This window comes from Eptatretus burgeri, chromosome 12, assembly GCF_056783735.1.
Source record: "Eptatretus burgeri isolate ZD-2024b chromosome 12, Ebu_testis_v1, whole genome shotgun sequence".
Lineage (NCBI taxonomy): Eukaryota > Metazoa > Chordata > Myxini > Myxiniformes > Myxinidae > Eptatretus > Eptatretus burgeri.
The window spans coordinates 77483068-77509971 of record NC_140972.1 but is presented as its reverse complement, the minus strand read 5'-3'; the positions used below and the strand labels follow the sequence as shown (position 1 = coordinate 77509971).

The 26904-nt window shown below is 44.3% G+C and overlaps 1 protein-coding gene across 3 annotated transcripts in view; it reads right to left on the bottom strand.

Moving 5' to 3' along the window:
* The window catches only part of TNKS2 (tankyrase 2), a 225371-nt gene that overhangs the window by 162493 nt on the left and 35974 nt on the right, over positions 1–26904 (bottom strand). For all 3 annotated transcript variants that reach the window (XM_085848622.1, XM_085848623.1, XM_085848621.1), the window contains 4 exons: positions 25206–25430; positions 23631–23726; positions 7391–7427; positions 3108–3183 (listed from right to left, as the gene is read on the bottom strand). In XM_085848622.1, the coding sequence (XP_085704748.1) occupies positions 3108–3183; positions 7391–7427; positions 23631–23726; positions 25206–25430 (434 nt within the window). The remainder of the gene's footprint in view (positions 1–3107; positions 3184–7390; positions 7428–23630; positions 23727–25205; positions 25431–26904) is intronic.

Here is a 26904-nt window from a genome sequence, read left to right as displayed (position 1 = left end):
TGTTCCTTTCACATATCTTTTTTTCCCCCACAATTCTCTTTATTCATTCTAATTCTTGCTTTTTCTTCTCTTTCATCTCTTTGACTCTATTTCTCTCTTTTGTTATCTGTCTCTAAGAAGTGAATTCTTGCAGAAAATTTTCTGTAAGGCTCACTTAGCTGCGTCTGGATGGGTTTGCGGGTTGGGGCGTAGCGGCTGAAACCCAAATCCTGTCCAGGTTCCTCCTGATAACTCCATCTTTGCTCTTCACTTCGGGTTCCCCTTCTTGGTCTTCCGTTTCATTATGATTGATAAGTTTGGCTGGAAAATTTTGAAACTTACAAAGCCTATTTGTATGCATCGTAAATGGTCATTGATGTGCTGTGAATAAAAGAAGCTCATGTTTCAGGACTTACCCTTTATTGGAGCAAAAGAGGGATGAAGGGCAAGGCCCAAAACATCAGCTTCGCTCTTATTCATGGCAGATCAATTACCATTTAAGATATCTACAAATAAGCTGTGTAAGTTTCATTTTGACAGGTTGAAAGATAATTGAGGTGTGGCAATAATAAAATCACAAAAAGTACTGTTTCATTACAATGTCATGAAATTGTCATGGAAACCAATGACACATCAAAACGGCTTAATTGATCGTTGTGATTTTGGTAACTAATTCAGTTAGTCAATTGACCTGTACAAATTCTGTTAAAACTCGCAGTGGACCTTCCAACCCCAACCCCAACCACCCCCTCCCCCCCAACTCCAGGTGAAGGTTTGCGCATTTGCTGAAAAAAAAGGACATTCTGTACATTGCAGCAAGTCTATAGATGTTTTTGTGGTGTGAGTCGGTGTTAATAAAAGGCAAAACCTCAGATTAAGCCTCAGAGCACTGTAGGGAAATCACATTTTAACAGCCACTGAGAGTTACAATGTTAGATCTCAATAAATGAAGAAAATTCCCTTTAAAAACCCATATCCCCTTTGTTATGTTAATCAAACACAACATGGACATGTAAATTAACCTAGTGTGGCAGATGTTTGTGTAATTTACAATGCAAGAATGTTATTTAAAAAAAATGAAAGTTCCTCAATTGCAAATGAAATGTTTGAAAAGGCCTGGAAGGGTCGAGATGAGAGGGTCCAACGGGTCAACACCGTCAAATGTATGTGGGTCGACCGAGGCTTCAGACCGTGCTTTTCGGATTTATAGATAGATATTGATGCGAAGTCAATTGGATGAAAATTGTCAATGTGACCTTGACCTTTTGACCTATTGATCTCAAAACCAAGCTTCCAGCTTTTGACTAGCAACACCAGTTGGTTAAATTTAGTGAAGATCGATCTGGAATTGTGATGTGTGTGCGACTGACAGACAGACATGACAGATAGGACACGATCATACTTGCGAATCTTTGATTTTGCAAGTAATAAATAAGGATTGCTAAACACCATAAATTTGAACATAAGTATGCAAAACCAGCAGCGTGGTGTTGTTTTTATGATGGCCCATTGAGGCAGAGTCGACCAGAGTTCTGCCACACATCACTGCACACTGCAACAATGCCAAGAAAAATATATTTTGGCAGCATAGAGTCAATAGCCAGTGATTAACTGTGCTTCCATTGATTGATGTCAAATCAGCTCTTTCATTTAGCACAAATGATTAAGTGTGGCCAATATCCAAGCATAGTATTCACTGCATATTCAACTTCTTGGCACAAAAATCGACGGAATAATGGCAATGCAGGTGCCAATTTTTGTATTTTACTCAGCACTGTTGTTTTTTCTTATATTTTATTTTTTCTCTACAATCCAAGGCTTGTGGAAAAGCTTGTACACAAATAATATACAAGATTAAGAGTTGGGAGATATCGTTTTCCCAGAATTACTGAACGTTAGGCACCAAACAAGTAAACAGTGGACGTGGTTTTAAGATGGGGTCCTGGCACAACGAACCAGTGGTTCAGGTGGACAAGATCAAGAGCTCAACTTAATCTTTGGATGATGGAAAAAGGTTTTGTTACACTGTTAGAAATGGGGTCACATGTGACCCCCATGTTTGGAACTTCTTTTTTTGTGCAATTGGTTGAAAACCTTTATTTATTGCATTTTTTGAGTGGAAAGCAATTATTTACAACAAATCTAAAAATACTGAAATTGGGAGTGTATTTTTCATTTCAACGATGATTCACAAAATTAAATAAAAACTTCATTACGAATAACATTCTGCAAAACAAAAATACATTAAGGTTTCTGACAGCCCTTGGTTGGAAGTTTCTTTCTGCAATTCAATGCACCAACTTGGTCCTCTTCATGAACAGGGGAAATTTGAATATTCATGTGTAAACATACGTTTTAACAACACCCCCCCCCCCTCCAAGACAAAAATAAGTGTCAGTTTTGAACAATCGTAGGCAACCTCTTTGTACCGATTTAGTTATCGCGGGGCTTAATTTTGACCAATCACAGTTTGAGCTGAGCTGTGATGGTTATCTCGTTCCACAAGACTTTTGTTGATTCTCGCACACTGATAATAATGGAATGACACTGGAAAAGTGCAAAACGATAGACAAAAGTGATTCTTTTAATTTTATTTATTCGCTGGTTTACGGAGCTGCAGAACAATTGATGAAAGAAGCACATCAACAGATAACAAAGGAAAATGATTTCAGATCAATAGTGGAGGAATGTTCAGGGTGAGGAGCTATGTTATGTTTCAACGCAGCAGGAGACGTCATCGCAAAGCATATTTATATTTATTATACACATTTATTTTAATTGTGATATATTGTATTTTTGGCTGCCACCAAATTTATTCTATATCTTGTCGAAGCCCAGGACCTAAACCACTTATTCTCCATAGGAAATTGGTTTTAACCAAGCTGCTTTGAATATCGTGGCATTTTCCAGAAGCATAACCCCCTCGATATTTAAGAGTTTACTGCACATAGATAGCAGCAACAACAGGAAAAAAAACATATTGGGGGTCCAAAGTGACCCGTTTCAAATATTTGAAGGTTAAAACTATTACTTAACTTTGCAATTGCACGAGTCAGTCAAAATAAAAACAAGGAATACAGCTTCTTCTGTGCTTTTTAACTTACAATTTTAAAATGTCATTATTTTACCTTGCGCCCATCACTTGCATGGCAGTTGACATTGAGAGGTGTAAGCAACGCCATCAGCTTTTCTTCATTACCGCTCCTGTAAACGCACACAGGCACGTGGAATGTTACACAGCAAACTTACATGGGCATGTTGCCAACTATTGTTAACATTGAGAACACCAACTTCTGTAAAATATCTTCACTGCGCAGTAGTTGTAGTGGATTAAAATCTTGTGAATTCAACCCAACTTAACAATAAAAAAATTAAATTTTTATTGATGTGTATTCAAGTCCAGAATTTCTTGGTGATATGGATTGGAAACAGTTGGTACAGATATGGCTCTACTTGAGCTAGCAATTGGTTTTCGAAGCGAAAATGTCACACCCAATTGACAAAGATACACTCACAAACAACATTAAGCAACAACTTCTATACTGCAAAACTATGAATTCACAGTTCAGAAATTTCTTAATGAGGTTGATGTGAAACCATGACGATTGAGAAGAGAACCCAAATCAAGAAATTGGACATTCAATAACATAGTACAACTAGAAAGAGCAATCAGAGATTACACACCCTCACCAGGACTTGTTTTATGTGGTGTGTTTGTGTGGTGTGTAGATGATGCATTGACGGTGTAGTTTTATGTTCATACAGCGGACAACAGACCTTTTTGGTTTTGTTTCAATTCACATTCCAATTGTACGTATTCTATAGACGTACGCACATTCTAACACTACCTACTTTATATTTTTAAAAAGCGCATCCATAATAGACGTACTTGCATGAAAAAAAGATAACATGTAATACTGGCTACCACAACGTGGGTGTCTGTGTCCTTCATCAGCACGAGTGGATAGACCTGGATTAAATACCGTCTCCGCTGGCGAGGGTAATTATGCTCAACTGAACAGAGCAATTCGAGAAATTTATGTACCAATCACGTCTCCCAGAGTCTGCCTACGACTTGTGTAAATACTGTCATGGCCAAAAGTGTTGGCACCCTTGCACTTTTTTCAAATAATGCACCATTTCTTCCAGAAAAATGTTGAAATTAAAAAAATCATTTCGTATCCACAAATGTATTTATTTGGTTTGCAGTGGAACAAAACAAAAAAGGCTGAAAAAATGACAATCTTAGCTTATTCCACACAGAAGTCCTCAAATGGCCTGGACAATATTATTGGCACCTTTTAGAAGTTGTTAGAAATGTTTAGATTTCAAGCAGGTGATTGTACTTTACTTTGGAATTGAACTCACCTATGGTGAGTTGCAGGTGCCTGCAATATATATATATATATATATATATATATATATATATATATATATATATATATATATATATATATATATACACATATATACATACATACATACATATAATATAATATATATATACATACATATAATTTTTTTTAATTTTTTTTTTAAATCACAACCAGTTTGAACAGAGAAAAGGAGTCATTCTGCTGTTTTGTGTCACTGTGTGTACTGCAATGAGCATGGAGAAAAGAAAGAAAACCAGAGAATTGTCCAAGGAGGTCAGACACAAGATTATAGCCAAGCATGGACAATCTCAAGGCAACAAGTACATCTCCAGAGATCTTGCTGTTCCTGTGTCCACCATGCACAATGTTATCAGGAAGTTTAAGAACCATGGCACTGCAGCAAACCTCCCTGGACGTGGGTGCAAGGGAAAACTTGATCGAACATTGCAGTGAAGGATTGTTTGAATGGTGGAGAAAGCACCTCGATCAACTGACAAAAAGATTCAACCTGACCTTCAGACACAAGGTACGACAGTTTCAACTCGCACCATCTGTCGCCAACTTGAGAGAGAAACATAAGAAAGCCTGACTGAAGTTTGACAAAATACACCTGAACAAGCCAAAATCCTTCTGGGAGAATGTCCTGTACACAGAAGAGACCAAATTCGAGCTTTGTGCTAAAGCACATCATCTCTGTTTACAGAAAACAAAATGAAGTCTTCAAAGATAAGAACACCTTCCCTACAGTCAAACATGGAGGAGGTTCAGTGATGTTTTGGAGTTGCTGTGCTACCTCTGGCACTGGGTGCCTTGAATGTGCACATGGCATCATGAAATCAGATTACCAAGACTTTTGGAGTGCAATGTTCAACACAGTGTCAGAAAGCTGGGTCTCCATCGAAGGTCATGGGACTTGCAGCAGGACAATGACCCCAAACACACTTCAAAAAGCATTCAGGAGTGGTTCAAGACAAAACACTGGACTGTTCTGAAATGGCCAGCAATGAGTCCAGATCTAAATCCCATTGAACACCTGTGGGGAGATCTGAAAACAGCAATTGGGAGAAGGCACCCTTCAAATCTGGGAGAACTGGAGCAGTTTGCACAGGAGGAGTGGGCCAAACTGGCAGTAGAGAAGCGTAAGAAGCTCATTCATGGCTATAGGAAGTGCTGGAGTGCAGATATTTTGTCCAAAGGCTGTGCTACCAAATATCAAGTCGAGGGTGTCAATAATTTTGACAGCCATTTATATTTATTTTCTGATTTAAAAGGATATATCAAGTCCTGAATCAAAAACAAAGGTTCTGTGATATTAACAGTGAAATAAAGAATTGTGGAGACCAAATACTTTTGTCAATTTCAACTGATTTTTGAGAAAAATGAGAGTTATTTGAAAAAGGTGCAAGGGTACCAATATTTTTGCCCACAACTGTACCCGTTATAAACTGGCCATAGTCCAAGTTCATTTAGAAATGGCTAAATTATGATCTGCCAATGTAAATGGCATGATTTAACACTAAATGCTCAAAGTCATCAGGATGGTTCAACATGGCACAACTCAAACTGTCATTGATTCCCAATGCAATGTTCATAAAAGTGCAATTTCGAGACCAATGACAAGGTGAAGCCAGAGTGGACAATTCACAGAGAGAACTCGTTCAGGTCATCCAAAAGGTAAGAAAAACCTCTGTGGATCATAATCTTGTCACCCTTGTCACAAGGAAACACTTTTTAACAGAAATCTCTCTCGAGGAAGGGCTGTAGAGAGTAATGAATCATCAAATTTTGACCCAAAGAGTGAATAACAAGCCTCATACACCAGTGGCGTGAGCTACAGAACAACACTATTCTGCATCTCCAACACATCGACAAAAAACGCATGCAATGTGCAAAACATCATCACAACTGGTGGGTGAACCGTTGGTGCTTTGTTCTTTTCACCGACACATGTAGATTCTGCTTACATATGAATGATTCAAGTGCTCGAGTCTGGAGACATGGGAGCGATTTGCAAATTATGCCATTCGGCTGCATGGTTTGGTGGGGGCAGTGTGATCACTGATGGTATGGACGGGCATTCGAGAAACTGGTCTTTGCATCATTCGGAGATGTGCTATTACTGGTATAACATATTATATAGGGATGAGGTTATTACCCTGCACATATGAAGCGAAAAACGGGATTAAGCATTTGGTTCAGTTCTGTCTGTCTGTCTCGGTCCCTAAACGCCAGTTTATGATCGAGGAACAACTGCATTTCAATTGTATGTTATATTTTGAACACTAATCAGAAAACAAACCTGCAGTTTAGCAATACTTTGGTTCTGAATCTGACCCGATCGCACATGCAGAGGAGTGAGATTTTAAAAATATTTTTTAACTGTCTGCCTGCCTAGCAGTCAAACAAAATTGAAAATTATTCCAAACAGGAAACATACTGTTTGAAAGAACATTATAAAGGACACAAACAACAGGTATACGTGTGTGCGCACACACGCGCACGTCGGTCGTCATAGTCATCTCCACCAGTTATCTGCCAATGTAAGCTCATCTGTGACCATTTGTCGGATGGCATAATTTCCGATTTTCACACAGATTTCAGCCAGCCATGTTTTCGCATTACTTAACTTTGGCTCCCACTTAAATTACATTTGTTTATAAATGGAATGTACAGATCAATGCTCTGCTCATCTTCAACCAGAATATCAACACAACTGATCATACCATAAAGACAACAGAAACATCAAAACTTCTGTTGCTAAGATTCTTGTGAGTGGTATAATTTATAGGTTGTGGCGTTTTGCCATATTAGCATAGCAATGAATGAATAATCCTGGCCCCAAAGAAAAAGTGGCCAAAATGTATTTATCAAGTGCAACCTGGACACTCCGTGGATTTCAGAGAAATGTAGGTGCCCATCTGCATTTAAAACAATGCACATTAATCAAATTGTTGGCCAGATCATAACCCAAAGCAAATTGCTCCTGTTGGAAACAAATCCAAAACATGAAATGATACAAAGGCAGCATTACCTACCTGGCTGCTTCCAAGAGATCATCCTTCTTGTATTCACCTGATTATAAAGAAAGAGAGAGGAATTAGGAACACTCACAGGCAACTGTAAAGCCTGGCAAAAGCAATTTTCTGACCAAGTAGCTTGACAGTATGAAAACAGAGCTCAGCCAAAATTAATCATACTGAGGACATGGGTTGGATATTAATAAAGTTCTAATCAGAGGGGCAAAGCAGAAAAAGAATAACGGCTACATAACGTGAATAACTGCTCATTATTTTGCTCATACCCACCTCTCATGTAGTCTTACTGACTCCCTCACACCCATCCTCATTTAGAGTCCATGCATTTGTGACGGCCTGTTCCCCCCCCCCCCCCCCATTACCCTGCAAGTCTTAAACTTGTTACCTTCTGTCATTGAATTCCCCATGAACCTAAACTTCTATTCAGGTATTTAGAATTTTAAAAAGGCAAACCTAACTGTTGCAGCCAAACATCAAACCAAAATACATAATTTGGTGTCTGTCTATTTGACTGTTACTGACTGTTAGTTTGATCGCAATACATTTGGTGATTACTTATCCAATCTCAACCAAACTTGACAAGACTACGAAAGGTCACACAATGGAGGCTGTAGCAACTTAATTTGTCACACTCCCCAAGGCTTTTTATTTTTTATTTCCTCCATGGCCAAACGCAGTGGTAATGTGTATAAAGAGCTTATCATGGTGTTTCCTGGAGCAACCCCACCAGATGATAAAAAAATATTATCAACAAAAAACACCTAAAGTATCAAGATCCACCTCTAATTACCTTTTAAAACAGTTGTTATTGACAACCAACACTGAACTGAAAAATTTGGAGGAATCCTGACATCCTTGAGGCATCCTATGTTTATGATGCACACCACAGACTAACAAACCAGAGCCAAGATCTACTGTAATATATATTTACCCCAGAGGATAACACGACCCTTCCTGCTGCCTCTGGAGGGAGTGGGCATCCTAGTACCTACAAATATCAAACGACCTTGCTTTTATAAATCCTTCTGGAATTAGTAAAATCACTGATTTTCGTTCAACAATGGCAATATACATGAAGATGAATATGTTTCAGTCCAAAAAGTATCCTTAAAAACCGACCATGGATTTTTGTCAAGCAACCCACACAACAATTTTTTTAGTCCAGGCAAATTTAATCCAAACAACACTCAGTGGCAGTGTGAATGGAGCACCCACTCTGAGTCAGAGGTCAATAGTTCAATTAAGAGCCCTGGTCATCATACCAAGGACTTTTAAAAACGGCACAAGCTGCTTCCTCGCTCGACGCTAAGCATTTGGAGGATATACAACGGACAAACCCCCGTGGCTTGGAAATCCTTTGGGGATACTTCTCCCGAAAAATTCCCTGCTGATTACGGAGAGAAAAGTTCTGCCAATAGGTGCTTCCACTGGCACCCAGTGTGTTCTGGGTAAGTTACTTCTAAAAAAGTGAACCATCCTGTTTGTCTAATGGCAAATTCTGTTGTCTGTCTGCATGTGAGCATATGATTTGTGTGCGACAGCTCTTCATTGAGAAACTGCAGAAAAAACAAACAAACAAAAACCACACAGACTTCACAAAGGATGTCAGAGGACTTCATTTAACTTTTGTGAATGTGATAAACACCAACATTATATAATATAATCTTATTCTTTTTATTGGTGTATATTTTGAAAAATGAAATATAAAATAGAGTAGTGAATATACTCAATATGCAAATATGTAGATAGTGCAAAAATTAAGTTACCTTCATTTCGGCTTTACTTTCAACTTTTAATCTTCTGCATTTACTCGTTTACAAACCGCTTTATTTGTGTTTATTCCACTTCGTTTTTATCCTCGAAAACACAGGTTTTTGTATTTCCAGCACTCTGTATTGATAGTGGGTAAACTGTGGCTTTCTGCCAGCATCATACTTTATATCCTCCCTCCCCGTCCATAAATACATTACAAGGTGTGAAGTATATATTTACTCCAATCGGCTGAACAGATATTCTGAACAGGACAAGAAAGGCAATTCCACTAAACAGGATTTATATTCTCATATCTCTCCCCTCTGTCTCATATCTCTGCCCATGGTAAGCAAACTGAGGGAAGGTATGACCTGACAGCAGGGTAGCACCCCAACTCTTGGACAATTTTCACATCAGAGGCATAATCGGTGGTCTCTGTTTTCTACCGTCTATTCTCAAATATTGCTCCCTCTGTTCTCTGTCCTCTGTCCTCTGACACCATCATCTACTCCAGGATGCACGAGTTCTTCCAGAAACCATTCCGGGTTAAACTTCCAAAATATAGGATTAATGCACACCCTGACTCTTTTAGTCCTCACTTCTTCCATCTATGGAATGACCTTCCAGAGGCTGTTCTGTGTCAGGATTTCCTCCAGGGCTTCAAGCAAGCAGTGCACCAAAAAAAAAAAAGTGTATCGTCCCAAATTCAATCCCATGGACTTTATTACCCCCATTAACCTTTCCTCACCCAACCACTTTGCTTGCTACTTTGTTTCTTCTCCTATTCATTCATTCCCTTGATGTAGCAATGTCAAGTAAGAAGATTGGGTTAAGAAAAGTTAATGGGAATAATAAAGATTGTGGGTAAGGATGTGGGAAGATATGAGATGGTGGTGCACAGTCTGCTTTAACCCCTGGAGAGAAGGGTGGGATAGAACAGCCTCCAAAACAGTTTCACATCAGGAAAGAAGCGAGGAATTTTTAAAACGTCAGGGTGTAGATTCAGCCTGGATTTTGGAAGTTTAAAATGGAGAGGGTTACTGGAAGTATGCATGTATCATGGCATGGTTAGGGGAGTGTGAGAGGGAAAAAAAAGAGAGAGAGAGAGAGAGAGAGAGAGAGAGAGAGAGAGAGAGAGAGAGAGAGAGAGAGAGAGAGAGAGGTTCAGAGAGAGAGAGAGAGAGAGAGAGAGAGAGAGGGGGTTCAGAGAGAGAGAGAGAGAGAGAGAGAGAGAGAGGGGTTCAGAGAGAGAGAGAGAGAGAGAGAGAGAGAGAGAGAGAGAGAGAGAGAGATCGACCAGAGGAGAGGTGGTAAGAAAGTAACACCATCATGTCTGTCTGTGATGAGACATGAGAACAGCAGACATTTTGCATCTGCCTCATCATAGGAGATTCCAATAATTTTGAGAGCTTTAGATGCAACACAATACAGGGAAGACAGATATGATTCTGGGACCCCAGCCTATGGGGAAGAGCAGTACTTCCTTGAGCTATGGACAAAGGCCTAATTGACTGAGTAGTTCTGAATTTTAAAGGAAATAAAAGACTTGCAATGACAGAGGATGCCCAGTCTGCAGTTGGCTTTGGAGACCACATTTGCTATATGGGTGGCCCAGGAGAGGTTATGGGTGACGGTGAGGAGAGTGAACCTCTTTCAGCAATTCACCACAGAAACAGATAGGATTTGTTTGACTATCCTTCTTGAGTGATAGAGTAAGACAAAGATAATCCAGGATTGAAGGACTTTTTCCATTCATCAGACCAGCGCATCCATTTATTTACAAATCAGCAGTGATGCAGCTGCTGACTGCTAATGAGTGGGATGGAGTACGATACGACAGTGTGGAGTCTTTGACAAAGACAATGATAACATTTCCCCGAGCATTGGAGAAGTTGCTTCTAAATATAGACAAGGAATAACATTTGATCCAACATACAACCTTGGGGCACCCCAGCCTCCAATGGAAGAGAGGGTTATATTGATAGCAATGCATTGACTGCATGATGAGAGGAAGTCACAAATCCAACAATGAAGGCAGCCTTGCATGCCACAGGCAAAGAGTTTGGCAAGCAAAGCACAAACTCTAGACTACGTCGAATGCCAAGAGATGTCGAAAAGGGAAATCGGAATGAACTCTTGTTTAAGATTTAGGGCCTCCAACCATTGCTGAGAGAGGAGGAGCAGCAGATCCATCATTTACTGAGTAGGACAAAATCAAAACTGACGGTCAGAGATCGGGCGATTTGAAAACAAGAATGACAACGTTGGTAGTAGAGATGAATCCCATTACTTTGCTTACAAGTGGAAGCAAGCTTATTGGACTATTGTTCACATGAGCCGTTTTGTACAATTTTTGTGGACGGGAGTTATATTTCCTGAGTTCCAGGCTGACGGCAGGTGGCCAAACAAGTCCAGGCTGAATAAAGCAGCATAGCAGGATTTGGGAATGTGGGCACTGATGCCATCTGGGGCCGTTTCTGAAACCTTTTTGATCTTCTCAGATGAGAAGGCCAGGATCACGTAGACAGTGAGTATAAAGAGATAAGATAAGGACAGAATAGTATTGGAAGGGTACGTGACATTTGGAGGCAAACACCGAGTTAAGTCGTTCTGCCCCATCTCAAACAAAATCTGCTGATATGCCATTTGAGGTGGGGGGGGGGGGTAAAGGGTGTAAGGGGAACTCACACCAGAGATGGATTTGACAAGGCACCACCATGACTGAGGAAGGAGACTAGCTTAAGTGTTCAACCTTGAGATTTGGAAGATGTTTTATATGGCTTGCCTCAGGATAGACATTTGTATGCACAGGTTAGCATTTATGTAACTAGTTGATCCAAAGATTGATGCCTTGCATACCTTGACAAAGAAGAATCAATCTAGATGGTAACACACAAGCACACGCCTTTTCTCAGAATATGTCCAGATGTTAGGGTTAGTTGACATGGTCAAACAGTCAACTCACGTTATTGCTCATATCTCTGAAAGTTGAGTCAAACATGCCATGAAATATTCATATTTGGATCAGTCCTATTCTGTTCACTGATCTTTACGCGATGATTTATATTTTTGTCAGTTGGTTGCTTCCAACATATCCCTGCATTGAACAACCAATTTATTTATATCCAGCAATTTAAATTATTGAGACAGCCCGAAGCAGCTTAATTATGGCTGCTCGATTGCAATTAATGCTATAAGCAGACCTTAACTAGGGCCTGCACATGAGATGCCTCCCAAAAACGGTGGTACATCACACTATCCTTGCTTGCACTTACTATCCTGCCTTTCTTGTCCAAAGGCAAGCATGATGATAAGCCTGTTAAGCCTTACATCAAAACTGTCCCAGTCCCTGCTGGGTTGGCCACTCACGAGAGTTTAAAAGGATGTACGTGCTTCAATGTGTATAATGTGATTGAATGGCCAACGGTTCCTGCTGGGTAGGCCGCTCATTAGTGGCCTGTGCAGCAGGAACTACGAGTGAATTAAAAGCACAATACAAACACGTTTGACTTGCACGCTGCTCAATAAAATGACATGGCATGCCTTTAGAGCTCAGTGCAATCACAGCCCACTAACCACAAATGTTTTTTTTTAACCCCTTTACTTTACTGGCTGGAGAAAAATAGTAATAACTGGAACAGCACTCGGTAGAGCACACACCTCTACCAAGCTGAAAAGTTTACATTTTGCATCCCACTGATAGGCCACATCTGCATCCGGACCTGAACCAGAATCTAATCGCCTCATTCTAGTCACCAAGCCAACTCATCCACCAAGTTTCGTCCGAATCCGTCCAAAACTTTTTGATACATCGTGCTATGATGTATAATTTTTGGCCCCATCTCTCAATGGTAAATAATTGCTTTAAAAATTCTCAAATCAGATCCGGATCTTCACCATTGTTTAATCAATTTGTCCTTGCCACAAACCCAACCTGTCCACCAAATTGTCCAAATCTATCCACAACTTTTTTGAGATACCCTGTTGACAGACTGACAGGTGAAAACATAACCTCAGTCTACCTTCAGTGACAGAGGTTAAAAAACAAAAAATAAAATGGAACAAACATTTTAACAGGAATTAGGAAGGGATAAGGGTAGAATGTAAGTTCCACTTTGTTCACATTTGTGGGATGCATGCAATAATCTCAAAACTTGGTATAGTACACAAAAAGACCACTTATTTTACCGGCATGTGATGTCACTTGTTTGCTGAATGACTCATTCAGATATGCTTCCAGTGTCCTGATTGATACTAAAATCAAATCAGCAGCAATTGGTGCAAGTGCCTTTTGGGGGAAAGGGGGTTGGGGAGGTGGGGGGGGCTGCAGCACTTTTGCCAACTGAAGGTTCAATTTGCCGAGCTTCAAACACAGAATTACAACAGTTTGGTGATGACATCCGACCAAAAACTGGATACGTAGCAAGGATTTCATAAGGAATCAAGTTATTGATTCATTTTGGCAATCCAATGTGTCTACTTTTCAGATTAAATAATAATGACATATAATTATGTCATGAAACTTCCCATCATGAACTCCTGATACAAACAAAGCAAGAGATCTTTCTTAACAGCTAGATCAACATTTGGAATGGGAAAACAATATTCCACCTGAATTTGAGCCTCTTCAAAGTACTGTATAACGAATGAGAAAATCCTTATGCACAAAGATGTTGACAAAGGAACAGCACCATTGAGGCCCGAGCTTTAAATTGACATTTGGAAGAGTCACAGATTTTGGGGTTTTTTTTTTTTTTAAGGTCCAATGAAAAATTGGTGGATATGCAAAAGCCTTACTATTAATTACAACCAAAAAAATTATTTTAACTCATCGTTCTTTGCCTGAAAGATAACTCCAAAGACCAAAAGCGAAAACAGAATTCAATATTTTGCCGACTCAAAAGCAGTGATTCAACTAAACGAAAAAAAAAAAGTCGATGTCAACACTTTGTGCCCAGAACACAAGTGCACACACACCGACAAGCTGACTGACAATGTTCCACGACGTGCTCTTTACAGGGCACCGGGTCCACCAAAGCAGTTGTTTTGCCAGGGTTTCAATCCAAATGGTCGGGGGGGGAGGGGAGGGGGAGGGAGAACATGCATTCTTCTTCACAAAAGACATGGTGGGATCTTTAATGTTCGCTAATTAATGCTAGCAGAATGGATGCAACGTCCTTCGGATGGACAGCGTACACATTGATGGACTGCTATGCATGTGAAAAGCCACGATAATAGTTTATACCTGGGGCAAGATTTGAACCTGGGATAGACATCTGAGGCAAGTGAACATAGCTCCAACACATCCCGCCAACCCACTTATTTTTTTGCTCCGACGAAGACTAAACGCCCAGAAAGTAAAGTTCTCCACAATTCCCACGGCGGATAGCATACCTCAATCAACGTCCTGTTGAATTAATCCATTGTTATACGTGTCTGCCAACACAGAGAGACACGCCTTCACCGGCAAGACCGGTTCGTCATTCTCAATTTTAATTGGAAACTCGCAAATTTTGCAATGTGGTGAAGGACAGCTTAAAGATTTGCTTTTTGTCAGAGCAATAGCACGGGAAAAATGATTGCAATTACTTTAAAACTTATAATTATGCTACGACATGAAGTTTATGAAAAATCTTTCAGTTGCAGAAGCCTCCGAAACACAAACTCGTTTCAACAAAAAGGTTGATAAGACCAATGAGGAAAAACAACTTCAGGTGGTTCACATTAAGTCTGGGTCACGCAAAATGCATGCCAAGTGAAAGCTGGGGTGGAAAGGGACAAGAAGCCCGGGTATTGGTCCCCGATAATCTTGGTTAGTACACTTTGCTTGAATCTGTACCAAATAAATAACCACAGCCTTGTTGCTGGCCGGAAGCTTTGCTTTCAGAGTCCGGTGGCAGGATTCAAAAGTACTGGTGTATCCAACCCATGTTGTGCCCTGATGCAACTGCAGAAGGTAAATGCTGCACAAATGAAATTATCACCGAAATGACTGTTGGCCTTGCTGGCACAAATACATTTACCAGTAGTCATTGCAAACAAGTGGGCAGATTCACAAGTGGTCCGAGGCAGAGCCAATTACGCAAATTTATGCATCAGTTAAGTTACCGTATGGGGTTTACAAGTTTCACAAAAAAAAAATCCACTTCATCGGTGAATTATTTTAGAATAATTGTCTTGTAGTTTCACCGAATTGTTTGCCAAGCAAGGCAGAATAATGATCATCTCTGTCATGTTCAAACTGATCTTTGCAGCTTCTTTACAATGGCGGTGCTACGTTGCTAATCACCACAACCATCCTTCTGCCACCCCACAATCCACCATTACCTTCAAATGAATTATCGGGTCTCATCACCAAGAGAAGATACAAACAAGGAATGTGCATCAAAACTCGACATAATTTGACTGATATGCCTCCACCTACATCAATCTTTGCTTACGCTAACTTTGAACAAAAACCTCAAGACCATTTGACCTCAACATATAATCTGCACGTATGTATCATGGTACATGCACTTAGTTTAGTTCAAATCTCATAGTCAATGGTATCACATTAACAGGAGTTTTAATGTGACCTGTGACCATTGACCTTTTATTAACAAATAATCGATCATGGATGGACGGACTGACAGAGGTTTATACACACTTGTACCAAGTTTGATCAAAATCCCTTCAGCTGTCCTCAAGTATCACATCTTTATCTGACATGACATCTGACCTTTGACCTCTTGATGCCAACATCTAATCAGTTCATTGCTGCATCATACTACATGTACCAAGTTTGGTCAAAATCTAATTACTGATTCACTAGTTTGCACGGTAACATAATTTTTACCTCACAGGACCTCTGACCTTTGACTTATTGACCCCCATAATCTTAGCAGTTCATATTTACATCATTATCCATACTTGTATCAAGTTGGACTTAGACCCCTCTTCAGCGGTTCTTAAATATCATTAACGTTTATGAAAAACATGCAGAAAGAAGTGAAAACCCATCACGGACAGACAACCAAAAAACATAATGCCTCCTGCGACTTTGTCATAGAGAGACAAAAAGATAAGTCAAATTTGTCTGTGAATAAGGATCAAATACAAGAACTCGCTGATGTACATCGTGCAAAATAAGAGTTTTCACAGAACATCACAAATAAATTAGGAAATAGAGAATGTATCACTAGGTTTGTTATGTATCACTAGGAACAGAGAAGGTATTATGGAGAACATGGAACCCACATTCACCTTGTGGACAGAAGACCAGTCAGCAAAATGTGCCTCTGAATTTCTCTATCATTCAAGAAAAGGCCAAGTTGCTCGGGCATGGCTGCTGCCGATGAGTTTCCCAAGACACTCAAGAGGGCGGCTATTCTCCCAAGCAAGTCTAATATTGAATAGACAGACCTGTATTAGAAGAAAATGGCGTCCCGCACCTTCATCTCGAGGGAAGAAAGAACCACCTCTGGCTTTAACGGTACAAAGGATCAACTTACCATACTCAAAGGTAATGTAGAGGGGGACACCAAGCTAAAATCATTCAATGGACCACAATGAGAACTGCGGGGCACTGAAGGGGTTCACCAAGACTCATCTCGCTGTGTTATGGAGGTCAGGCAAGAAGGCATAGTGACTGAGGCGTTGTTTCAAGATTGGATTGTGTCATACCTCTCCCCCTGCATCAAGAGGGATTGTGCACAGAAAATCTTGGACAACAAAGCCTTGCTTGTGCTCAACTTTTGGAAGCCTTTCAACATCAAAAAGGCCATCGCCAACATTGGGACGTCATGGAAGAAGGAAGGTCGCACAGGCAACGATGAATGCCGCGTGGAGGAAGCTCTAGCCAGAATGCGTCCACAATTTCCAAGGCTTTGCCAATGTCCTGGATATTCAGTGGCAAATCATAGGGCTGGCAAAGGAGGTTGGATTTGACGAGGTGGATGAGGAAGACGCAGTTCAACTGCTCGAGTCACATTGCGATGACTTTCAGAACAAGGATTTAATTCAAGTTGAACAATAACAGGCAAATGAGCATGAGCAAGAGGCTGAACTTCAGACACCACCTCCAAAACAGTTGACAGTAAAAACAATGTCGTGGAAGCCTTCATTCATACACATACATACATACATAAATATATATCCTTATTTTTGACGATACCAATATGGAGAATAGTGGCCAGTTTAGGAGAGTGATAGAAGAAGGCTGCTGGTGCTATAAGCTGGCAGGATTGCTTCAAGGGTATGCACTTTCCTTCAAGCTGTGTGTCTGGGTTCAAATTTTGACCCAGGTAATGAGCTGTCACCCCTGTGTTTTGCATGTAGTGCGAGGCACAAAATGTGTGCGCCGTCCACCAGAAGGACATCAAGATAGAGGACCCATCTGCCAGCAGCAGTTATTGGTGGATGTTAAATCCAACTGTGACTTTCACGAAGAAGAGGCGAGTTATCACCGGCCCACTGAACTAATTCCAAGTTCCTGTTCAAACTTAGAATAAGGTTCTGCATTTGAGACACAGACAAACTCCCACGAATGATGCGAACCTGCAGCGTGCAGCCAGGTGCTGCACACGAATGAATGAGGAGCATAGACCCATTATAAAATAATTAATGGATGGAAGCAAACTCATGTGGCCATATTTACTTTGGACTGGGACAACAACACAGCGTATCAATTTCAACATCAAACTATTGTTCACTAGAATGAGTAAATATTAAAATAAAATAAAATAAAAAAACATTCCAAAACATGACCAGCTTTCATGTCCTTACAATACTAACAAAACCATTTTTGACATTTACTGTCAATGACGGTTATTTCCATCATTATTAACCTGAGCAAGGAGATTTGTGATTCTAAGTAATACTGACATTTTCACAGGGGAATCCTCAACACAAGCTAAACCCTTCAAGATGAGAGGGCACAACCATCAAGATGGACAATAAACATGTGCTTTATGATGGATTTTTCAAAAAGGTCAACACGAGCAGGCCATGTTCATCTTGCTGTGAGTACAAGCTTCCTGCAAGCATTTCAAGAGTTAAAACAACCATTGATGCAATGCAGAGCTGTATCAAAACAACAGCAATTCATATTCTGGATTCGCTCAATAATTGGCTCAACTGCACATTACACAGGTCTACAAATCAATAGACATTTACACATGAGCACTGCCGTGCAAATCCTTTGGTCACAATCAAAAAAAATCACTCTCTCGCTCCGCTCTTGCAAACACTGCCCCTTGCATTGCTGGGAAGCGTACTTGGCCACCAGCAAGACAATGCTGTTGATAGAGTCCATACCCTTTCCAGCATATCGATACTGTCAAAGCAGCCTGAGGGCAAGGAAAACAATGGATGTTTTTTGCCATTGCCTTCCTTGACAGTGGTCGGGAGGAATTTGAAATTGAGCCAGTGTCGGCAAACAATGGCCTAAAAATAAAAAAAAAATAAAGACACCATAGCAGCTTTTACGTCCCACAACAAAAGAGGCTGGTAGATGCAACAACAAACTTAACATCCTGTCAAATGGACAGGACAAAGCGCTACCTGTAAAACAGCAGGGCGAGAGTTTATAGTCGGATTGGGAATCAAATTCAATCTCAAAAGCTCAACAAAGCGTGCTGTGACGAGACAGAGAGAGACAGAGACGGGTGCAGGAAGAAGCTGCAGAATAGATGGGATGGTGCAGGAAGAAACTGGGGAAGGCAAGGGATGGGTGCAGGAAGAATCTGGGGAAAGCACGGGATGGATGCAGGAATAAGCAGAGAGCGGGAGGGTTAGGAGCGGAAGAAGCAGAGAACGGGAGGGGTTTGGAGGGGAAGAAGCAGAGAGCGGGAGGATTTGGAAGGGAAGAAGCAGAGAGCGGGAGGGTTTGGAGGGGAAGATACAGAGAGCGGGGGAGGGGGTTGGAGGGGAAGAAGCAGAGAGCGGGGAGGGGGTTGGAGGGGAAGAAGCAGAGAGCGGGGAGGGGTTGGAGGGGAAGAAGCAGAGAGCGGGGGAGGGGGTTGGAGGGGAAGAAGCAGAGAGCGGGAGGGTTTGGAGGGGAAGAAGCAGAGAGCGGGAGGGTTTGGAGGGGGTTGGAGGGGAAAAAGCAGAGAGCGGGGGAGGGGGTTGGAGGGGAAGAAGCAGAGAGCGGGAGGGTTTGGAGGGGAATAAGCAGAGAGCGGGAGGGTTTGGAGGGGAATAAGCAGAGAGCGGGAGGGTTTGGAGGGGAATAAGCAGAGAGCGGGAGGGTTTGGAGGGGAAGAAGCAGAGAGCGGGAGGGGTTTGGAGGGGATGAAGCAGAGAGCGGGAGGGTTTGGAGGGGAAGATGCAGAGAGCGGGGTGGGGGTTTGGAGGGAAGAAGCAGAGAGCTGGAGGGTTTGGACGGGATGAAGCAGAGAGCGGGAGGGGTTTGGAGGGGATGAAGCAGAGAGCGGGAGGGTTTCTAGGGGAAGAAGCAGAGAGTGGGAGGGGTTGAGGGGAAGAAGCAGAGAGCGGGAGGGGTTCGGAGGGGATGAAGCAGAGAGCGGGAGGGGTTTGGAGGGGAAGAATCAGAGAGCGGGAGGGTTTGGAGGGGAAGAAGCAGAGAGCGGGAGGGGTTTGGAGGTGATGAAGCAGAGAGCGGGAGGGGTTAGGAGGTGATTAAGCAGAGAGCGGGAGGGGTTTGGAGGGGATGAAGCAGAGAGTGGGAGGGTTTGGAGGGGATGAAGCAGAGAGCGGGAGGGTTTGGAGGGGAAGAAGTAGAGAGCGGGAGGGTTTGGAGGGAAGAAGCAGAAAGCGGGAGGGTTTGGAGGGGAAGAAGCAGAGAGCGGGGGGTTTGGAGGGGAAGAAGCAGAGAGCGGGGGGTTTGGAGGGGAAGAAGCAGAGAGCGGGAGGATTTGGAGGGGAAGAAGCAGAGAGCGCGAGGGTTTGGAGGGGAAGAAGCAGAGAGCGGGAGGGTTTGGAGGGGAACATGCAGAGAGCGGGGGGGGGGGGTTGGAGGGGAAGAATCAGAGAGCGGGAGGGTTTGGAGGGGAAGAATCAGAGAGCGGGAGGGTTTGGAGGGGAAGAAGGAGAGAGCGGGAGGGTTTGGAGGGGATGAAGCAGAGAGCGTGAGGGTTTGGAGGGGATGAAGCAGAGAGCGTGAGGGTTTGGAGGGGATGAAGCAGAGAGCGTGAGGGTTTGGAGGGGAAGAAGCAGAGAGCGGGAGGGTTTGGAGGGGAAGAAGCAGAGAGCGGGAGGGTTTGGAAGGGAAGAAGCAGAGAGGGGGAGGGTTTGGAGGGAAGAAGCAGAAAGCGGGAGGGTTTGGAGGGGAAGAAGCAGAGAGCGGGGGAGGGGGTTGGAGGGGAAGAAGCAGAGAGCGGGGGAGGGGTTGGAGGGGAAGAAGCAGAGAGCGGGGGAGGGGTTGGAGGGAAGAAGCAGAGAGCGGGAGGGTTTGGAGGGGAAGAAGCAGAGAGCGGGAGGGTTTGGAGGGGGAGAAGCAGAGAGCGGGAGGGTTTGGAGGGGAAGAAGCAGAGAGCGGGAGGGGTTGAGGGGAAGAAGCAGAGAGCGGGAGGGGTTCGGAGGGGATGAAGCAGAGAGCGGGAGGGGTTCGGAGGGGATGAAGCAGAGAGCGGGAGGGGTTAGGAGGGGAAGAATCAGAGAGCGGGAGGGTTTGGAGGGGAAGAAGCAGAGAGCGGGAGGGGTTTGGAGGGGATGAAGCAGAGAGCGGGAGGGGTTTGGAGGGGATGAAGCAGAGAGCGGGAGGGTATGGAGGGGATGAAGCAGAGAGCGGGAGGGTTTGGAGGGGAAGAAGCAGAGAGCTGGAGGGTTTGGAGGGGAAGAAGCAGAGAGGGGGAGGGTTTGGAGGGGAAGAAGCAGAAAGCGGGAGGGTTTGGAGGGGAAGAAGCAGAGAGCGGGAGGGTTTGGAGGGGAAGAAGCAGAGAGCGGGAGGGTTTGGAGGGGAAGATGCAGAGAGCGGGGGGGGGGTTGGAGGGGAAGAATCAGAGAGCGGGAGGGTTTGGAGGGGAAGAAGGAGAGAGCGGGAGGGTTTGGAGGGGATGAAGCAGAGAGCGTGAGGGTTTGGAGGGGATGAAGCAGAGAGCGTGAGGGTTTGGAGGGGATGAAGCAGAGAGCGTGAGGGTTTGGAGGGGATGAAGCAGAGAGCGGGAGGGTTTGGAGGGGAAGAAGCAGAGAGGGGAGGGTTTGGAGGGAAGAAGCAGAAAGCGGGAGGGTTTGGAGGGGAAGAAGCAGAGAGCGGGAGGGTTTGGAGGGGAAGAAGCAGAAAGCGGGAGGGTTTGGAGGGGAAGAAGCAGAGAGCGGGAGGGTTTGGAGGGGAAGAAGCAGAGAGCGGGAGGGTTTGGAGGGGAAGAAGCAGAGAGCGAGAGGGTTTGGAGGGAAGAAGCAGAGAGCGGGGGAGGGGGTTGGAGGGAAGAAGCAGAGAGCGGGGAGGGGGTTGGAGGGGAAGAAGCAGAGAGCGGGGAGGGGGTTGGAGGGAAGAAGCAGAGAGCGGGGGAGGGGGTTGGAGGGGAAGAAGCAGAGAGCGAGGGAGGGGGTTGGAGGGAAGAAGCAGAGAGCGGGAGGGTTTGGAGGGGAAGAAGCAGAGAGCGGGAGGGTTTGGAGGGAGAGAAGCAGAGAGCGGGAGGGATTGGAGGGGAAGAAGCAGAAAGCGGGAGGGTTTGGAGGGGAAGAAGCAGAGAGCGGGGGAGGGGTTGGAGGGGGTTGGAGGAAGAAGCAGAGAGCGGGGAGGGGGGTTGGAGGGGGTTGGAGGGAAGAAGCAGAGAGCGGGAGGGTTTGGAGGGGAATAAGCAGAGAGCGGGAGGGTTTGGAGGGGAATAAGCAGAGAGCGGGAGGGTTTGGAGGGGATGAAGCAGAGAGCGGGAGGGGTTTGGAGGGGATGAAGCAGAGAGCGGGAGGGGTTTGGAGGGGAAGAAGCAGAGAGCGGGGGGGTTTGAAGGGGAAGAAGCAGAGAGGGGGAGGGTTTGGAGGGGAAGAAGCAGAAAGCGGGAGGGTTTGGAGGGGAAGAAGCAGAGAGCGGGAGGGTTTGGAGGGGAAGAAACAGAGAGCGGGAGGGGTTTCGAGGGGAAGAAGCAGAGAGCGGGAGGGTTTGGAGGGGAAGATGCAGAGAGCGGGAGGGTTTGGAGGGAAAGAAGCAGAGAGCGGGATGGTTTGGAGGGGAAGAAGCAGAGAGCGGGAGGGGTTCGGAGGGGATGAAGCAGAGAGCGGGATGGTTTGGAGGGGAAGAAGCAGAGAGCGGGAGGGGTTCGGAGGGGAAGAAGCAGAAAGCGGGAGGGTTTGGAGGGGAAGAAGCAGAGAGCGGGAGGGTTTGGAGGGGAAGAAGCAGAGAACGGGAGGGTTTGGAGGGGAAGAAAAGCAGAGAACGGGAGGGTTTGGAGGGGAAGAAAAGCAGAGAGGGGGAGGGTTTGGAGGGGAAGAAAAGCAGAGAGGGGGAGGGTTTGGAGGGGAAGAAAAGCAGAGAGGGGGAGGGTTTGGAGGGGAAGAAAAGCAGAGAGGGGGAGGGTTTGGAGGGGAAGAAGCAGAGAGCGGGAGGGTTTGGAGGGGAAGAAGCAGAGAGCGGGAGGGTTTGGAGGGGAAGAAGCAGAGAGCGGGAGGGTTTGGAGGGGAAGAAGCAGAGAGCGGGAGGGTTTGGAGGGGAAGAAGCAGAGAGCGGGAGGGTTTGGAGGGGAAGAAGCAGAGAGCGGGAGGGTTTGGAGGGGAAGAAGCAGAGAGGGGGAGGGGTGGGAGGGGAAGAAGGAGAGAGCGGGAGGGGGAGGAGGGGAAGAAGCAGAGAGGGGGAGGGTGGGGAGGGGAAGAAAAGCAGAGAGGGGGAGGGTTTGGAGGGAAAGAAAAGCAGAGAGGGGAAGGGTTTGGAGGGGAAGAAAAGCAGAGAGGGGGAGGGTTTGGAGGGGAAGAAGTAGAGAGGGGGAGGGTTTGGAGGGGAAGAAGTAGAGAGGGGGAGGGTTTGGAGGGGAAGAAGTAGAGAGGGGGAGGAGGGGAAGAAAAGAAGAGAGGGGAGGGGAGAGCGTGGAGCAAGAAGCGGGGAGAGGGGAGAGGGTGGAAGAAGAAGCGGGGAGAGGGTGGAGGAAGAAGCGGGGAGAGGGGAGAGGAAGAAGCGGGGAGAGGGGAGAGGAAGAAGCGGGGAGAGGGGAGAGGAAGAAGCGGGGAGAGGGGAGAGGAAGAAGCGGGGAGAGGGGAGAGGAAGAAGCGGGGGTGAGGGGAGATGAAGAAGCGAGGAGAGGGGAGAGGGTGGATGAAGAAACTGGGAGAGGGGGCGACAAAAGCGGGCATGGGGGGGGCGAGGAAATAGGGGTGGGAATGGAGAAGCAGGGGCAGGAAAGGAGCAGGGATAAGAGGGGGCAGGGGAGACAGGCAGAGGTGCGTGGGGGAGGTCGAGGTCAAGAGGGCATATTGGTCGAGGTAGTAGGGGACAGGTTGGTGACAGGGCAACAGGTAATGAAGCCAGTGGGGTTGTTCAAGTTGAGCGGGGAGGAGTGGGAATGGGTGAATTACAAAAATAAAAATAAAGCATGGAAGGCCAGAGCAAAGTAAATCTCACCTGTGAGCACTGCCTTCGCTGTTGGCTCTGCCAAATCAAGTGCAGTCTTGCCATCCGTGTTGCGGATGGTAGGATCTGCGCCATGCTGAAGCAGCACTAGGCAAGGGAAGCACGGAAGACAGTACCACATGTCAGTCGCACTTTGTGCTGTTGGTTCCACAGTCACACACAGCTCATACCCTTCTGTCCAATGTTCATCCCCCTTCCAGGTGTTGGGACGACGCATTCGGAGACCAAGACAGCAAGACTGTAGTGCACGGATTTCAAAACTTAATTCTTCACAAGAAGATCCAAGTCATGAACAAATAAATGATACAAATCTGCAGAACCTATTAAAGAAAGCTCCATGTTCAACTTTTCCAAACTGTGACGAGCTTCTCTTTTCATCATCACGCAAAATAGCCCAAACTTGCAGATTGTTGTCTTCAAGTCCACACAAAACCACACAACATTGATCTGGTAGACAGTCAATAATCCCAGCTTAAATGAGCTAAATGTACATGGTCTTCAAGAGGCATGCTCTCCAATACAAAAAAGCAATGCAGTATGACTGGAAAATGGTCTAATACTCAAATGAAATTGATGATGTTGTCCATGAACAAAGTGAAAAATGACAAACTGCCGTTCAGTTGAAAAGCTTCGAAGACAGAATTTACATTGTCAGTGCGATCGTCTTCAACAGAGGATGAAACCTAAACATCTGCCAAAGCAATGCCGATGAAATGCAATCCACTTCAAATCCCGCTTCAAAGAAAAGAATCATCTGTGGAGAGTAGACGTGCACTCCGCTGCATGCAAAGACGAAGGCTAAAAAACTGTCGAACGATTTCCAAATCATGCTGAAAAATAAAATCCCAACGTCAAAACAAGGAGAGATTCCTCAAAACAGGCAGAGGCATTCTGTCATCATGCACGAGTTGATATATGCAATCGCTCCAGCTCCTGCATCGTCGTCCAATGCACAGAACAAACTGCCACCCGTGCCGCAAATGGATGCAGCTCCATCCCACTCTTCGCTCGGGGGTTCTCGACCGCCCCATTTCCATACCCCGCCCAAGCCCGCCCCATTTTAAGAAACCAGCCCTCCTCAGCTTGCTCAGCACTGTCCGCATGCTTTGTGTGACTGTGGCAAGGTGCCAGACCTTCCAGAGAAATGTATGATGTTCAAGTGAAAGAAAGCTTCAACAAAGGACAGTAAGAATTATGTTGTAAAATGAGTACTTGAGTGGGAAAAAATATGTAACAACAGCAGCAATAGGGGTTACTTCTTGGGACTGACATCTTCAGAGAAGAATGAGTGACAAGGAGGGATAGCATACACATTTGAGAAGCTGGCCTTTGCAAAACCTCGATTGCTCACTTTTCGTTAAAAATGTACACAAAAGATTCAAAATGATTATGATGCAATAGGCACATGGCCAATTAGGGAGGAAAAAAAATCCATAAAGCACAAAAGGGAAAAACAAATTGCTGTGTAAATGAATGAGAGGGGGGGGGTGACAAAAAAAACATTTTTAAAAACAAACACGGTAACCAAAATGTATAAAGACCCTCTATTTACAAAGCAGCACTCACCGATACAAACATCAATTTTTCCCTTAATGGCTGCCTCATGGAGTGGTGTGTAGTTCCAGTTGTCACGTGCATTGGGGTCAGCTCCTTGGTGGAGGAGCAGGTTCACAACCTCAGCATGGCCAAAAGAGCAGGCATTGTGCAATGGTATGAGGCCTCCATCATCTCGCGCGTGCACACTCGCCCCATTCTGCAGAAGGTGTTCCACCACATCCTTACGGCCAAAACCTGTGATCCAAATCCAGGGTCGTCAACCTCAACTGGACAAGCGTCCTCTCTAAGATTACATTAGATTCAAGCTACACACCTTCAACAAACATCGGTATCATATCAAAGGTCAATTCACTTTATTTTGAACATTTCTTTCTCACCACCTCTAAAAAGTAAAGTGCAATTTAAAGGCAACACAAGGAACTTGAACACAGGGTGAGGCAATCTGGCATGGCAAGCCTGTGATAAATGAACAGCACATTAATCAAATCAAGTAGTTTATGAACTTAAATTCATTAGGGGAGGGAGGGGGGTGAAAAATATTTTTGTGGGAAGTGGGTTTGGGGGGGGGGGAGGTGGAGACAGTTATGAGGTGAGGAAAGAACAAACAGACAGCACACATTCATGTAAATGGACGAGACACTCTTACAGACGAAACAGGAATCCAATCATCCATCCATGCCTCAGCTACCTACCATTCCTGGCAATATCCACGCACCACTCTATGCCAATGCTTGGAAGTACCTATCTAATTCCAGTTTAAACTGAGCTACTGTTTCTGCTGCCACAAACATTCCAAGGAAAGTATCCCTTTAAAGCTGCAGAAAGGGTTGCTTTACACAGCTTATTTGGCTGGAGGAGTGTGGGAGAGGTCAATTATTTATATAATCCTAACCACCTGGGTTTATTTGATTAGGTGAGAGCTCATTGACTATTCCCTCCATTTACAGGTGAGAGATGTGGGTGGGTGTTTATTTATATATTGACTACTTTTGACGTTTGCACGTGGTACATACATATTTGGGAGCCTCATTGGTATGCATTGCTGTCGACGTGATCGCTGATGATTTGCCAATAAGCGATGAAACCGGTCCGGTATCTGAGGGTATGTGTAACATTGGGATCCTCATATGTGCACTTTGTGTGAACATCTTTGTGGTTGTTGAGGAACTCTGGGAAGGGTTCGAAACAGCGCAGCACTTAACTTGTGTAAGTCTTCTTGGGTTACTTTACGCAGCTTCTTCGGATTGAGGAGTGTGGGAGGGGTCAATTATTTATATAATCCTAACCACCTGGGGTTAGTTGATTAGGTGAGAGCTGATTGGCTATTCTCACCATTCACAGGTGATATATATATATATATATATATATATATATATATATATATATATATATATATATATATATATATATATATATATATATATATATGTGTGTGTATGTATATTGTCATGCTGCTGGCACTCCAGGTTAATCCCCCAACCCAATTTGTGGTGATAGGCGGTTAACTCAGCCAGCCCGGATAGCCGAGCGGTTATTCCTTATTAGGAGGTGAACATGTTTATCCTCGCAGATTAGAACGTGCATGGGAAGGGCAGGGTGCAATGGCAAAGCAACGGAGGCACAGGGGGATGTATACTCTAACGGCTAACCCCATGACAAATACACGGAAACAGCAACTTAAAATAAACACAGGAATTTAACGAAAAGA